Below are 15,820 nucleotides of genomic sequence, written 5' to 3'. Positions count from 1 at the left end.
TCTTAAGAGTGAGTGTGGGGGGCCCTCAATTGTGAGCCTTTGAAAGGGGGTCAAGAGACCTGTTCCTTGGCACTAACATCTCAGTCACAAACAGGTGTTCTGCAACAAGGACCTTCATATTCCTTTCATCCTCTTTTATCCTTAACTTCCTCCTCACCCCCCACGAAATTCTCTGAGCTCCACCTGAAAAATATTAAGGCACAAACGTGAAACAGCTTAATTTTGTATAAAGCATTTCCAAACTGGTTTATTTATAGAAATATGTAACACGTAATGTTTCTGTACCTCTATTTACTTAGTATCTCTTCTTTTCATTTCATAAAACATATTTGTACGGAATGGTCTGTGAAAATCAGCTACCTAAGCAAAGACTTAAAGCTGTGAATCAAAGATTGAGAAAGCAAATCACCCTATTATTAGCTTCTCTCAAATTTTTACTTTATCTTAAAATAGTCAACATATACTTTTAGTTAAAATGAATTAAAATTCATGTGGCTAAGACATAATATCAACTGAAAAAAAAGTGAAGCTATACCTAGGGGTATAATGCCAGATTGAGGTATTTGTTCTTTCAAAATAATCCTTGGTTATATTTGGATCACTCAGCTTTACTTATTTATTTTTTTTTAAGATTTTATTTATTTATTTGACAGAGAGAGAGACAGCGAGAGCAGGAACACAAGCAGGGGGAGTGGGAGAGGGAGAAGCAGGCTTCCCGCAGAGCAAGGAGCCCGACGCGGGACTCGATCCCAGGACCCTGAGACCATGACCTGAGCCGAAGGCAGACGCTTAACGACTGAGCCACCCAGGCGCCCGGATCACTCAGCTTTATATTTCCAATGTCAAATACGGTGTTCGGTACAGAGAAAGAAGTCAAAAGTAACAAAATGCTAATTTGAAGTAGCTTTTTTATAAAATTATTTTACTTCAAATTACTAAAAAAGTACAGAAACTGTCTTTTTGTTCACATGCTTATTTTGACTGTAATAAATTATGTTCTTCAAAAGCAAGATGTAGTGTGTAAGCACATCATCATTACACCTGTTCTTGGTGAACGGAGCTTCTGTAAAATGGAGAGGATGCATTGGCAGGGTTTAGAAAATGCAGGAGTTCCAGAGTTTTTTGCACAATCTCCAATTACTAGGAGGTTTCACATTTCGATTCTCTGTAAAGAATTTTAATCTTGTATTTACTTCTCAAACAAAATGTATTTTTAAAAAAGAGTTTTGTCCCCAAAGAATCTAACTTACAAATCAGGCAGAAACTCTTTTTTCCCCGTCTGTATTTTGGACAACTGAACATTGCTAAGGAACGTGGGAGAAACTACAAAGTTTGCAATTGTTTGAAGAAACAAGTAGAAAATTCAGAGAAGTTATTAGAAATTGCCATAGACATCAGAAAACCAGAGAAGAATACTAAGAACAGTAACTAGGAAGCAATCAGCAACTTTTGTTTTTGTCTACACTAAATTCTAAAAAAATGCTGAAATACATAAAGATAACAAATGCTTTAGAACAACCACTGAATATGATATCCTCCTACTTGCAGATGATTACACTTTCTTCTCTAGATCCAAGTGTTTCATTTTGCATTTGACCTTAATTCTGTTAGTTTTGAAATCCCTGCAGTCACCTTGTCAATCTATATCTGCTTCCTCCGAAAACAAATTAATTGTTGATGAATCCCTCCTTAAGACTTTACCACTTAAGATAAGTTTTATTGCCTCCTGAAACCATGGGTAAAAGAAAGCGTATATCAAGAATTATAATAAACACACAACACTAAAATCTCATAAACATAAGAAGGAGTTATAAAATTCACGTAAGCATCAATCACAGCATCAATAATATATGGCAGCCAAGAGACAAGGAGTGCCGCCATAGCAATACCCAGTGTTTTTGCAGCTTTTCTCGCTCTCTTTGCTACGTGTTCCCGGTAACTCTCTGAAGAGGACTGAGCTTGGCTGGCTGAACTTTCTATCTCCCTAGCCTGATGTCTGGCTACCAAAAAGATCTTACCGTCTATAAACACCATGGCGACAGTGGGTATAAAGAGTAGAAGGAAACAAAGTAGAACCAATTTTGATTCAGTGGCACCTGACAGCCTCCTACACAGGCGAGAGCAACTACTAAGTCCTCAATTCCTTCCTCATTGGCCCCAGTGTAAAAGATGGAAAAACTATACGTGACAGAAAAGAACCAAGAGAGAACAATGCAGATGCCTGACACCGAGACAGTAAACTTGGTGGGATAGGTCGGAGGATCAGTAAGAGCAATGTATCTATCAACAGAGATACAGCACAAATGAAATAAAGAAGCAAAACAGAAGGAAGTATCGAAACATGTATGAAATTTACAGTAACTCTGCCCGAAGTACCAGCAGCTCTCCACAGACCTCACTGCGCTGAAGGGCATGACGGCAAGATTTCATTTTTGTGATGGCTGAGTAGTATTCCATTGTAGATATTATAGACATATAGATATATATATAGATATATACCTCATCTTCTTTATCCATTCATCTGTCAATGGACATCCAGCCTCTTTCCACAGTTAGGCTAATGTGGACATTGCTGTTATAAACATTGGAGTGCAGGTGCCGAGATGCACAATCTTAAAACAGTTTACAGATCTCACCAAACAATAGTTGAATAATTAATGTTTACTTTATTTAACCATGAAAAAGTGTAATCTTACATCTAATCTTAATCTCAATCTTTGAACTAGAGACTGGAGTACTTAGATTGTCATTTATCCCATACCATAGGTCTGACCTTTGTTGAAAGTTCAGAATCCTAGAAAAGCTATATGCATACACCTAGGTGTAGATACTCCCTAGGTAGTAGATTTCACTAGTCTGTACATTTTAAATGTTTGTGTGGGGGTCAGCGTGTGTGTGTGGTGAATGTGTATACACCCATGGTATTTTCAGGATTTGCTATTCGGTGAATTTTAAATCAAATCATTTTTACTCTTATTTCCCAGCTTCATGTTTTACTTAGGCCCTCACTGGTTTGATGGCATAAATCTATGTCTCATGTTTACTCTTGGGATCCCCCACATGGGTGCATCCATGTGCTCACAGGTCAGTCTACCCAATAAAATCACCATTTAATAAACCCTGTATTTTCTTCTTCTGCCTCAGCTCTCCTGATAAAGTCTACCACATCTCCTATTCTATTCCCAGTCTGGCTTAAAGAATTTCACCACTGCCACCATAGATGGTGCCTGCCTGGAAGTCTCAGTGTCTATGTAAAGGATACTGTCTCCCCAACCTGTCGAACTCCTCACTTCATTGGTGCCCAAGTAATGCTGCTATTGCACAAAAAAACCTGAGCCCTTCCTCTGATCTTCATACTTGGGCTCCAGAATAGCAGACTTCAGTCTTACAGAAGGTCTTAAAACGTGTCCTTCCCTAGAAGCAAAGACACTTGAGAAGTAATGAGCACTCCTAAGACCCACATCTTGGTGTTTAATACTTTTCACCAGTAAAATGAACTAGAGCTTCTCTAAGAAATGTTTCATCCAAGCAATGGGACAAGAAAAGCACAGCAAGAAACTGGAATATATTTTTATATCAGAAACTAAGAGATTTTTTTTAAATGTTGACATTTTACAAGGACACTGTTGCTAACTTGAACAGATTCCCACTAGCCAAAAACTGGGATGATTTGAGTGCCAAAAATAATGAGAGAGAATAAAAGGTTATATAGTGGGGGGGATCCGTGAGGCCATACTAATGATAGAAGATAGATAGATGATAGATAGATGATAGATGATAGATAGATAGATAGATAGATAGATAGATAGATAGATAGATAATAGATAGATGATAGATGATAGATAGATGGGCAGATAGATAAAGGAGGGCTCTCCTTTACAGTAGAATACCAAGCACAAGTGATGTTATATATGGGGAAAGTGTTAGAGCTGGAACATCATAGTTTTGGAAGCATCACATTAGTATTGATTAAAGCAAGAATTATCAGTTGATGCTAAATCTTACAACAGGAGAGGGGAATTTTGATGAGAGTCAGGTATTTATATGGCATAAAATGCCATCTCTTAGAGATTGCTTATTAGCTGCAAAAGAAAAATATAGTAGCTATCCAGTGGAGAAATCAAGCCTTGACTGCGTATCAAATTAACATCATCTGTGGGTATCAAATTAACATCAATTAACATGGCTACATATGCTTCTGGAGGGATGCCCTGAGTAGCACACAATAAAATGTGTATGGTATTCCAGCCCAGAATGCATAACCAGAATCTAGTGAAGAAATTTCAGACAAACCCAAGCTGAGAAACATTCTATTTTTAAAGGGTGGAAAGGGGGAAGGTTATATTCTTCAAAAATATTTATGTAATAGAAGACTGAAGAACCTTTCCAGAATAAAGGAGACAGAAGGGCAAGACAAGAAAAAGAAATATGCGATCTTTGAATGGAATGTATTACTGGGCCAGTTGACAAAATTGGAATATGAATGGTAGATGGTAAAAGTATTGCATCAGTATTAAATTACTGAAATATTAGGGCTAAAGGGCCGTGATGTGTACAACTTACTCTCAGACGGTTCAGGAAAAAAAAAAATTACATGCACGCATTGATAAAGTTGGGGAAAGAGAACAAATGTCAAAGCAAATAAAGCAAAAGTTTAATAGGTGAACCCAGGTAAAGAGGACCTAAGTGTGGGTTGTACAACTTTGCACAGCTTTTCTGTGGGTTTAAAATGATTTCCAAATAAAAACTTCCTTTTGCAAAAAGCAATTTTGAAAATTTGGACCTTTAGTATCTTCATTTTTATTTTATTTATTTTTTCTTTTTTAAAGATTTTATTTATTTATTTGAGAGAGAGAGAGAGAATGAGCACAGGAGGAAGGGAGAAGGAGAGGGAGAAGCAGACTCCCCGCTGAGCAGGGAGCCCCACTGGGGGCTTGATACCATGGCCCTGGGATCATGACCTGAGCTGAAGGCAGACACTTAACCAACTGAGCGACCCAGGCATCCTTCATACTCGGCTCCTAATGCAACCAGGCATAAAAGGAGGGTAGGATATTTGCTGCTGCAGCAATCAGCCTTGGCTATGCTGGGCAGTGAGCACCATAGAGGATATGGCTGGAACACTTAAACCAGTGGCAAATGTTAAAGGAATAACTTAGTCCAATAAAGATAGGATTTCTAAAGGCTCCATTTTCTCAGAAATGAAGCGCGGCCGCTGAGTAGAGAAACCTAACAAGCTAAGATCCTGGCTGAAGGCAAAGAAAGATGGAATTGGTGGTGGGAAAGAAAGAAAAAACAAATGTCCACCACATCCCCGTGACCAATTGTAGAAAAAGGGACTGTTTCACTTAACCTAATTTACCCAGCTTCTCAGTTTTAAAATGTGTATTGTGTAATTACTTTTTTCATTTCTTTTATCTCCCTCTATTTCACTACTTTATATAAGGTGTATTAGTGGTGTTTAACTTTATCATTTAGTCTGTACATTACTGACTATTGAGAGAAGATTGTATGCCATACAGAAATCGTGAACTTGGAGTTGGGAGCAATAATTGGGAGGACTGAGTTGCCACTTGGGGAAGAGGTGAATGTGTGTTGGGTTATATAAGGAATATTACAGGAAGAGAAAAAGAAGCACTTTGAATTGTAAGTATGAGGGAAAGAGACTGTTGATTGTAGAGGTCATGTATTAATCTGAATGCTCAGTATTCAAATACTCTTCCTATTGTGAAGATACCAAGCAAGGGAAATCAAGACCTGTGTCAAAACCCTCTCCCTACACCACCAGCTGAAGTGTGAACACACATATTCCCTCGGAACTCGGGTGGCCAGAGTCTTCACAGCAGCTGCGGTGGAGTCCGAAGAGTGGTGGTACTGTTGTCCTGGGTTCAATGTGGCAGAGGTCAGCCGAGAATGAAAGTTCCTATGGTGGAATCTTCCTTTGCTTCCTCTCTGAACCTGGTTCTCCTGCCTTCCTGGAGGTGTGGGCATCTACCCTAAACCTTGCTAATGAGCCAAATTTCTGCATGAAACCATTTAGAAATGGATTCAATGTTATGAGTGAAAAAGAATGAGAATTCCAGGGTGATTCCTTGCTTGGGGGCCTACATAACCCAGCGGAGGACACAGTTTGGGTAGGGGTGGGGTAAGGAGAGGATTTTCAGGTGGGACTTGTCGAAGCTGAGATGCCGATGGACAGTCCAACTGGGAACTGTTCAGCGGACAAATGGGTAGATCCATGTAGAAGCAAAGAACAGAAAGTGTTTTGGAGGATTGTCATACTATTCAATCACTGAGAGAATTAACAGTGCTAAGGGAATGATTATTTATTACAAATCGACTATGTGTCAAGCATCTACTAAGTGTCACTATAACACAATAAAATTCCAAGTCCGTGAATGACTTTACTATTCCATGTTATGGCCTGAATAAAATTTTCCAAGATGCTGGATTTATTTTATGGAGCATCGAACAAATTAGGTATGATAACGGTTCCGAAATTTCCGTTATTAGACTCTTTCTTGTCCAAAATCTTACTGATACAATATTTCCCATTGCATAGTTCAAATAATATAGGGTTTTTTCCCAACAATTTAATTTCCCTTTCTTGACTTATCAGTGTCGAACATATCTTCAGTTGGGATAGTTTCTTTGATTTTAAGAAATCACTTAAATTTTGTTTAAGTGTTTTCTAAACACTATTTTCTTGGTTTTGAGAGAACTTTATTTATGATCTAGAAATCATATACTTAATAATATCATATCATATCATATATAATATATTATGCTTGAAAATAAGATCCCCAAAATAATAAGTAAAAGTATGAAGGGGAGGGGACATATTAACTCATTATCTCTTGGCATGTCTTTCTTACTGAACTATTTCAAAGGTAATGTCTCCATTCTGTTTTATGACTGTATTTTTATGATTCTGTATTTTTACCCATACTCTGCTGCCTCTTAGTGGTCACTCTGAACAATACTGGGCTGACCAAACAAAAGCTAAGTGGGTAAATGCCCAGAAGGGAAGTGTCTATTTAAAAATGAGCTCCTTCTCCCCACAAAATCAGCCCCCCCAAAAAATAAACCCCACGCCAAACACTTTGAAAGCATGTCAGTTAGGTGGCTATCTACTCTCTCCCTTCCAAGCCACCCCTCCATAGAAACAGAAAATTTTTTTGAACTTCGGTCTTCATTAGAATCACTTCAGGTTCTTAAGAACTCCAGGCTCTACACCCAGAAGTTCTCATCTCTAGCGCTGAAGTAAAACCTGAACTACGCTTTTTTTAACCAAGCATCCTATTCGATTCTGTCATTCTTCTACAGGCTCCTTTTTGAGAAACGCTGCTCCAGTGAAGTTAGCACAATTATCAAGGACAGAACTCTAAACTTAGGTCAGAAAATTCGGGTCTGGGACGCCTGGGTGGCTCGGTCAGTTAAGCTTCTGCCTTTGGCTCAGGTCATCATCCCAGGTCCTGGGATCGAGTCCCGCATCCGGTTCCTTGCTCAGCAGGGAGCCTCCTTCTCCCTCTGCCTGCTGCTCCCACTGCTTCTGCTCTCTCTCTCTCTCTCTCTGGCAAATAAATAAATAAGTAATCTTTAAAAAAAAGAAAGAAAGAAAATAGAGGTCTGTTCATTCCACTCATATTTGCTAAGCACCTTCTAGTGCCAGTTATCTATGCTAGGTGCTAAGAATGCAGCTAAAAGCCACAATCCCTAGCCTGAATAAGTTCATAGTCTAGTTTGGGAGAGGCCAAGTAAACAGTGCCCTGAGATAAGAACTCTGGAAAGAGGGAAAGGAGTACTCCGAGAAACGAGGAGGGGGTGGACGGGAGCACCCTGGGGAGAGCCTGGTTGATGGCATTTACCAGGCGGAGAGTCTGAATTGAGTTGGTAAGGACAAGCGGCACTTCAGTTTCCCATTTCCGTGACCCTGCACACATCTCCAGCCTCTCTGAGCTTCAGTTGGTCACTTGCACAAGAAAAGGACAGGTTATATGCCTGTGGATTTGTAACTGCGTGGCTGTTTCTGGTGCTTTTCACTTTTTATTGACAGCGGGCTTAACAGTTTACAGTGTTTGCTTTGTTTGTGATAGGTAAGATAAAGGACCCCAAGATGCCCTTCACTAACTCCCCACAGATCCCCCCAATGTTTTATGGTCCCATTTATACATAGGATCCTGACGCCTTATGAAGAGCAGCTTGCTCTTCTTCTGACGAACACAGCTAAGATCCTCCCTGCTCACTGAATTTCCTTCATAACTTCACAATAATCTGCCGAACAGAAAGCTGTGACGTGTTTTTGTTTAGCCTTGTCATCGATCACGGAACCTCAGTGAAACCCAAGAAACGTTCCAACGGAACACAGGACGAGACAGGGTGAGATGAGAGGAAATGGGACGAGCAGAGGTAGAGTGAAGGGGTAAGGATAAGAAAACAAAGGAAAGGATGGTCATTCTCCCTCCTTCACAGCCCAGCACTGCAACCACCGCCTCTCGAGGTCCCTCCTAAAGCATGGTGTTTTTTCTTGCCCACAGCTCCGGCAAGAATGGGAACTAACACTCACTAAGCACGAACCCTGTGTGAGGCACTCTCATAAAAGCAGCTTTATGTTGTTCGCTTATTTAATCAGTACCGCTCTAGGAGGTAATATTATCATTTCTACCTGACATGGAAAAACTGAGATAGAGGCTTTGAGTAACTTCCCCGAATCCACAGAGTGGTAGTGGCAGAACTAGGATTTGAAGGAAGATGTGTCTTTGATTTCTATCCTTTCTGTACGCTATCTGAAGTCAAAGCCTTCTCAGTGCCCTTTTATCAGAGAGAGGGAACACAAGCAGGAGAAGCAGTAGGCAGAGGAGAGAGAGAAGCAGCTTCCCCCTGAGCAGGGAGCCCAATGTGGGGCTCGATCCCAGGACCCTGGGACCATGACCTGAACTGAAGGCAAACACTTAATCATCTGAGCCACCCAGGCGTCCCACATTTACACTTTTTTAAAGTAATCTTCAATAATCGTTCATTCTGATCCTTAACGCCATATTTTTTTTAATTGAGATACAACTGACATTAAGTTGGTATTAATTCTAGGCATACAACATAACGGTGATGAGGACCTTTAACACGTGCTCTCTTAGCAACTTTCAAATATACAATACAGCACTATTAACTAGTCACCAGGCTTCCCTGGACTTATTTATTTTATACCTAGAAGTGTGTAACTTTTGACCCCCTTCACCCATTTTGCCCACCTCCTACCCCCTGCCCCTAGCAACCATCAATCTGTTCTCTGTATCTATGAGTTTATTTTTAATTCTACATATAAGCGACATTGTACAGTTTTTGCCTTTCTCTATATGATTTATTTCATTTAGCATACTGCCCTCAAGTTCCATCCACGTTGCAGATGGCAGAATTTCCTTCTTTTTATGGTAAAATAATATTCCATTGTATATATACCACGATTTTTTATGCATTCATCTATCAGCAAACACTTAGGTCCTTTCCATGTCTTGGCTATTGTAAATAATGCTGCAGTGAACACATGGGTGCAGATATCTTTTCAAGCTAGCAATTTTGTTTCCGTCAGATTAATATCCACAAGTAGAATCACTGGATGACATAGCGATTTTGTTTAACTTTTTGAGGACCGTCCGTACTATTTTCCATAGTGGCTGCCCAATTTACATTCCCATCAACAGTGCATGAAGGTTAACTTTCTCCATATCCTCACCAACGCTTATTTCTTGATTTTTGATAATAGCCATTCTAACAGGAGCGAGGTGATATATTGTTGTGGTTTTGATTTGCATTTCCCTGATGATTAGCGATATTCAGCGCTTCGTGAACCTGCATCTTTGTCTTCCTTGGGAAAATGTATATTCAGGTCCTCTGCACATTTTTAAATTGGATTATCTTTTTGTTGTTGTCGTAGGAGTCCTTTCTATATTTTGATAACAACCCCTTGTCAAATATATGATTTGCAAATATTTTCTTCCATTCCATAGGTTGCCTTTTCGTTTTATTGATGGTATCATTTGCTGTCCAGAAGTTTTTTAGTTTGCTGTGGTCCCACTTGTTTATTTTTACTTTTGTTGTTTTTGGCATCAAATCCAAAAAGTCATTGCCAAGACTGATGCCAAGGAGCTTACTCCTTATGTTTTCTTCTAGAAGTTTTATGGTTTGGTTGGGGTTTATGGTTTGGGGTCTTATGTTCAATCTTTTGCATGTGGTTGCTCAGTTTACCCAACACAATGTATTGAAGAAGCTATTTTTTCCCTATTGTATATTCTTGGCTCCTCTGTCATCAATTAGTTGATCATATATGCACGGGTTTATTTCTGGGCTCTGTATTCTGTTCCATTGGTCTAGGTGTACCATACTGTTTTGATTATTATAGTTTTGTAATACACTTTGATATTTAAACTTTTAAAGACTGTATTCTAGAGTAATCTCACTACAAACCTGAATTTATGGAAATCATTCTTTCTTCAACTCCAAAGACCAAAGAGTTGTTACCCCAGGATCAAATATAACCCCAAGCTATGGTATCCCCACCCTACCCTACCCTATTCCCTGACTATCCACATACTTTATTTTTAAATAGGAGATGGTTTTATTTTTTCCCATAGATTGTGTTAAAATAAAAAATTGAATGGTTTAGAAGTATGTAAGCAAAAAGTTAAAAACTTAAAGTCTGCCTATGTGTATTTTTCCAGATATTATTATTTCTCTCTCTCCCTGCCTCTGTCTCTATATTTTTCAAAACTGGTATCATAAAAAGTATTTCATTTTGTAACTAGATTTTCATACATGGCAAATGTCTTGGATATCAGTAGTATAAATCTGGTAATACTAACTATACAGATACATTTATATTACAATATGGGCTCTGCATGCTATCATGTATTAATTTTCCCAATAAGTCATTTAATTTTCCCAATAAGCCTACAAGGTAGATACATCCGTATCTACCTATCACCTATCCCCCCGGGTGAGAAACCTGGGGCACAGAGACTGACCCGCCCAAGATTACACATCTGTGAGTGCTGGCGCTGAGGTTTGAATCCCGGCAGCCTGATTCCAGAGAGCAGACTCTTCATCACCACACTACATTCTGCCTCTTCATTATCTTTGTTTAAGCCACATTGTTATGTGTGTGCAAATATCCTTCACAAATCCCATTGACAGGTGTTTATGTCGTTCCTGAATGTTTGATACCTTAAGTAATATTGTAATATATGTCATTTCATTATAGTTATCCAAGCGTGTCCTCAGTGTAGATCTCTAAAGGTGGGGTTGATGGGCTGAAGAATTAGTACATTGCTTTTAAACATTTGCAGAAAGGCTGTGTCCATCTGTAGAGCCGTCACTTTGTAAGAGTGTCCATTCCCCCATATCCTACACCTGTCAGCACTGTGTATCATCATTCTTTCTCATATTGCCAGTCTGTTCAGTCTAACAATGCTGGACTTGACCTGGGCTCTGTGGCCTTGAAAAACAGTGATGCCTAAGGTCCTTACACCTTTTGCGTTCTGGGAAATGACTTATTGCAAAACCACCTTTCCTCATATGACACAGATAAGGCTCACAGATTTCCCCCCTGTTTACCTAAGATAAGGCCGGAAAAAAAGGTCAAATTCCCTTTCTTTGCCTCATACATGATTAGCTGAAGTACTGGTCTCTACAGATCAATTGGAACAAAATGTTTCTTAACGAAACTTTGCTTAAGACTCTCTCCTTCCCCAGGTGTCTGAACTATGGTCCACCCTCAGCCTGAGCCAGCGCACAGCGAGCCCCTCCTTAACAGCCTCTCTGGAGAAGAGACTGGCTTCAGGGTAAAACATTTTCTGATCTTGTCATTCTGATCTTGTCATTCCTGATCTGTCTTGTCATTCTGATCTTGTCCAGACCAAATATCCACACCCAATTCTTTCTAGTCTAGCTGACTCCTGTCTATAAAAGAAAATCCTATAGCCTAACTCCTGAGACATTTGCAGATCTTATGGTTAGAGGTTTTTCCCCATCACAAGAGTCTCTTTCCCTCATCACAGTAACTTTTAAGTTAAGGGTCTCCTTCCTAAATCCAGATTTGTTTTTTATTCAGCAGGTTGAAACAATGACAACAAAACAGCTTGTTTTATTTCACTTTTCTTTATGTAATTTTGTCTGCTTTTCAAGTGTGATTATTGGCTATTTATTTTGATGGCTTCTCATACAGTTTATAAATCTCCGCAGATTTATTCAGTCCCAGGTGACTGTCGCCATTTGTCCCCAGGAGATCCAGCCACTGGAGACAGTTCCACACTGCTGGGTCTCTCTGCATGCTTACCATGAGTATGGGTTTCTGCAATGCCTTCTTTATGTGCCCTCAGTGAGCTACAGCAGCACAGGTACACAGCTCCAAGCCAGTCCAATCCACGGAGCCCAAGCCTTGCTTTTCACTTTCTCCTTGAAATAATGTACAGTTCTAAGTTTTGGATCTGACTTTTTAGACCTGAGTAACACAACCTGAAAGTGTAGGGGGACTTAATGCCCCATGGGGTGAACTTTGATCCATGAGAAGCAAGAGGAGGAAGGGAAGCAAAAGTACATATCCCTCCCTTCACCCTCTTCCCTTGCACTGCTCCAGATTTTGTGCCAAGGCACAGCAGTTATCTGGAAGGTCTATCTGGACGGCCAATCTGGAAGATGTCCCAAGTCACTGGTCCCAACTAACTAAGCCATGCGGCGCTTGGGTGGCACAGTTGGTTGAGCATCCAACTCTTGGTTTCAGCTCAGGTTGTGATCTCAGGATCGCGAGATTGAGCCCTGCATCAAGCCCTGCATCAGGCCCCAGATGGGGGTATGCGCTCAGCGGGGATTCTGCTTAAGATTCTCTCTCTCCCTTCCCTCTGCCCCTCCCACTCATATTCTCTCTCTCTCTCTCCCTCAAATAAATAAATAAATCCATATATATATGGATTTATTTATTATATATTATATAAATATAGATATAGATATAGATATAGATATAGATATAGATATAGATATAGATATAGATCTGACTAAGCCCTGCTTTCTTGGTGATATGCTGCTTTGTATTTGCTCTCCCTCTTTTCCTGCCTTGCTTCCCCTTTCACCTTGTACTTGCTGCCCTGGGATTACTGTAAAGCTTTACTGTGGGGAATTCGGGGAGTAGGAAAAATGTTGTTCAAAGGGACAAACTTACAACTGGTAGATAACTAAGCCCTGGAGATCTAATGCACAGTATATTGATTATAGATAACAATACTGTATTATAAGCATCAAACTTGCTATTAAGAAATGATCAAAGGAGACAATTTAAGTGATATAAACACCCTCTATTTATCACTTTATGAAGTGAACAGTATTTTTTCAGAGAACTATAAAATGGGGTAAAAAGCAGAAAACTTTGATAAGAAGAAGAGTAAAGAACAATGAAAAGAAAAACAGAAAATATCTGATTGGCTGGGGCCACTGAGTCAACCTTGTTTGGGGTGAGGAGGCTCAGAGTTGTATTGGTTTTCGGGGGATTGGCTGACTAGAAATACTGCTTTTTTGGTCAAGCAAAGCCTATACAAGGACAGGAAATTTAATGTAAGTTTTGATTTGCTGACATGGCATCCTGGGTAAGAGTGGCTTACTGTTGGGCTTAGAAATTTATTTCAACATTGTTAAGACACAAGATCTTAATTACTGCCACCACAAAAAAAGAAATGGGAATTATGTGACATAATCCAGATGTTAGCTAACAATACAATGGCAATCATATTACAATATATAAATGTATCAAATTAACATGTTATACATCTTAAACTTACACACTGTTACATTTCAAGAATATTTCAATTAAAAAAGCTTTAGTATGTAAAATTTTGCCTTAGGCTCTATTTTTTGGGAAATGTGAGCTAAGGGCGCCTGGGTGGCTCAGATGGTTAAGCGTCTGCCTTCGGCTCATGATCCCGGGGTCCTGGGATCGAGTCCCTCATTGGGCTCTCTGCTCCGTGGGACCCTGCTTCTCCCTCTCCTTCTCTCTCTCTCTCTCTCTCATGAATAAATAAATAAAAAATATCTTTTAAAAAAAAGGAAATGTGAGCTAAGATACTTCTGCAAATTGTCTATTCTGAACTTTCGGTCATTTTTCTAGTGTGGTGTGTTAGGCTGTTTCCTAAGCACAGAAACTGAAGCGGGGAACAAGACAGGTTGGGAAGAATGCTCAAAGGAGAGGGGAGTTAGGAAAGTCAGGTGAGCAAGGGGAAAACTAGGAATGTGGTCTTCAGTGGGGACTAGCTTCAGTCCCGTCCTAGGGGGAAGATCAGGAGCACAAGCAGCACCAAAGAATCAGTTCCACCCCAAGCCCAGGAGCTGGTGTCAATCAGTCTTTGCCAGAGTCTGTGGGTCAGGGAACATGGCCTCCTGAGTGGCGCAGCTCTCCCTCCGGCCAAAGGCAATTCTGGGGAGAAGGCAGTTGCGATTTGTTCTTTCTTTTTTATGTATACTTAAATATAATAGTTATTATTTGGAGGTTATTTTTGCGCAAGTTTACTCTTTTTTTTAATTTTTTTTATTATGTTATGTTAGTCACCATACAATACATCATTAGTTTGTGATGTAGTGATCCATGATTCATTGTTTTCGTATAACACCCAGTGCTCCATGCAGTACGTGCCCTCCTTAATACCCATCACCAGGCTAAACCATCCCCCCACCCCCCTCCCCTCTAGAACCCTCGGTTTGTTTCTCAGAGTCCATAGTCTCTCATGGTTCATCTCTCCCTCTGATGTCCCCCCCCCTTCATTTTTCCCTTCCTTCTCCTGATGTCCTCCATGCTGTTCCTTATGTTCCACAAATAAGTGAAACCATACGATAATTGACTTTCTCTGCTTGACTTATTTCACTGAGCATCATCTCCTCCAGTCCCATCCGTGTTGATGTAAAAGTTGGGTATTCTTCCTTTCTGATGACTGAGTAATATTCCATTGTATATATGAACCACATCTTCTTTATCCATTCGTCTGTTGAAGGGCATCTTGGCTCTTCCCAGAGTTTGGCTATTGCGGACATTGCTGCTATAAACATTGGGGCGCATATGGTCCTTCTTTTCACTACATCTGTGTCTTCGGGGTAAATACTGAGTAGTGCAATTGCTGGGTCATAGGGTAGCTCTATTTTTAATTTTTTGAGGCACCTCCACACTGTTTTCCAAAGTGGCTGTGCCAACTTGCACTCCCACCAACAGTTGTGATTTGTTCTTAGCGATACACTAAACGCGGTTTGGTTACCATGGCATGTAAAGGGATTTGGCCGGGGTATCCATAGCCTCTACTACATGAGATTTGTCTTTCTTACAGATGATAACAGTGTAAACCATTTGTATTAAACCTGCAAATACGTTCTCTTCACTCGTCATTCTCTTTCACTTTATGATTTTAGTGAAGAAATTATACATTTTTATGTGGAGAGGATCAGAATACGCCACTCCAAAATATACCACTTTGGCATAAAGACTGTTTTAAGCTTAAGATATTTGAGATCCAACAGATGAAAAAAAGGGAAGTGGGGCCTTTTCAAAGCTTCTCTTATGTGACTAAAAGCAACAACTTCGGGGAAATTAGACTGCTGTTAAAAGGAAAACCGGAATATAACTTACCTCAAATCCTTTCTCCAGGGGCGTTTTAAGACTTCTCAGACCTGTATAGACAAACATTATCACAAACTTTCTTATCTCCAGTCTGTTCTCCTAAAAATCTATTTGTTTTTTCTATCTTAACCTATTTGTTTTTCTCATAAGAAGACTTTTCTCCTCTGTACCTTTCCCCTA

General features: G+C 39.8%; 2 protein-coding genes across 2 annotated transcripts in view; one reads left to right on the top strand and one right to left on the bottom strand.

Moving 5' to 3' along the window:
- Nucleotides 1-15,820, top strand: part of VNN1 (vanin 1) — a 725,633-nt gene that overhangs the window by 140,602 nt on the left and 569,211 nt on the right. The gene's annotated exons all lie outside the window — the stretch shown is intronic.
- LOC112814247 (trace amine-associated receptor 9-like) lies at nucleotides 1,637-2,423 on the bottom strand (the record flags this gene model as incomplete). Its single annotated transcript, XM_025859618.1, is given in 3 exon segments — nucleotides 1,637-1,761; nucleotides 1,764-2,075; nucleotides 2,078-2,423. Coding segments are annotated over 3 exon segments (783 nt in total), but the record flags the coding sequence as incomplete, so codon positions are not given.

The sequence above is a fragment of the Callorhinus ursinus genome, unplaced genomic scaffold, assembly GCF_003265705.2.
Source record: "Callorhinus ursinus isolate GAN/ISIS: 27379988/994484 unplaced genomic scaffold, GSC_fseal_2.0 scaffold6, whole genome shotgun sequence".
Lineage (NCBI taxonomy): Eukaryota > Metazoa > Chordata > Mammalia > Carnivora > Otariidae > Callorhinus > Callorhinus ursinus.
The sequence above is the reverse complement of the archived record's forward strand: the minus strand, read 5'-3'. Positions and strand labels throughout refer to the sequence as shown.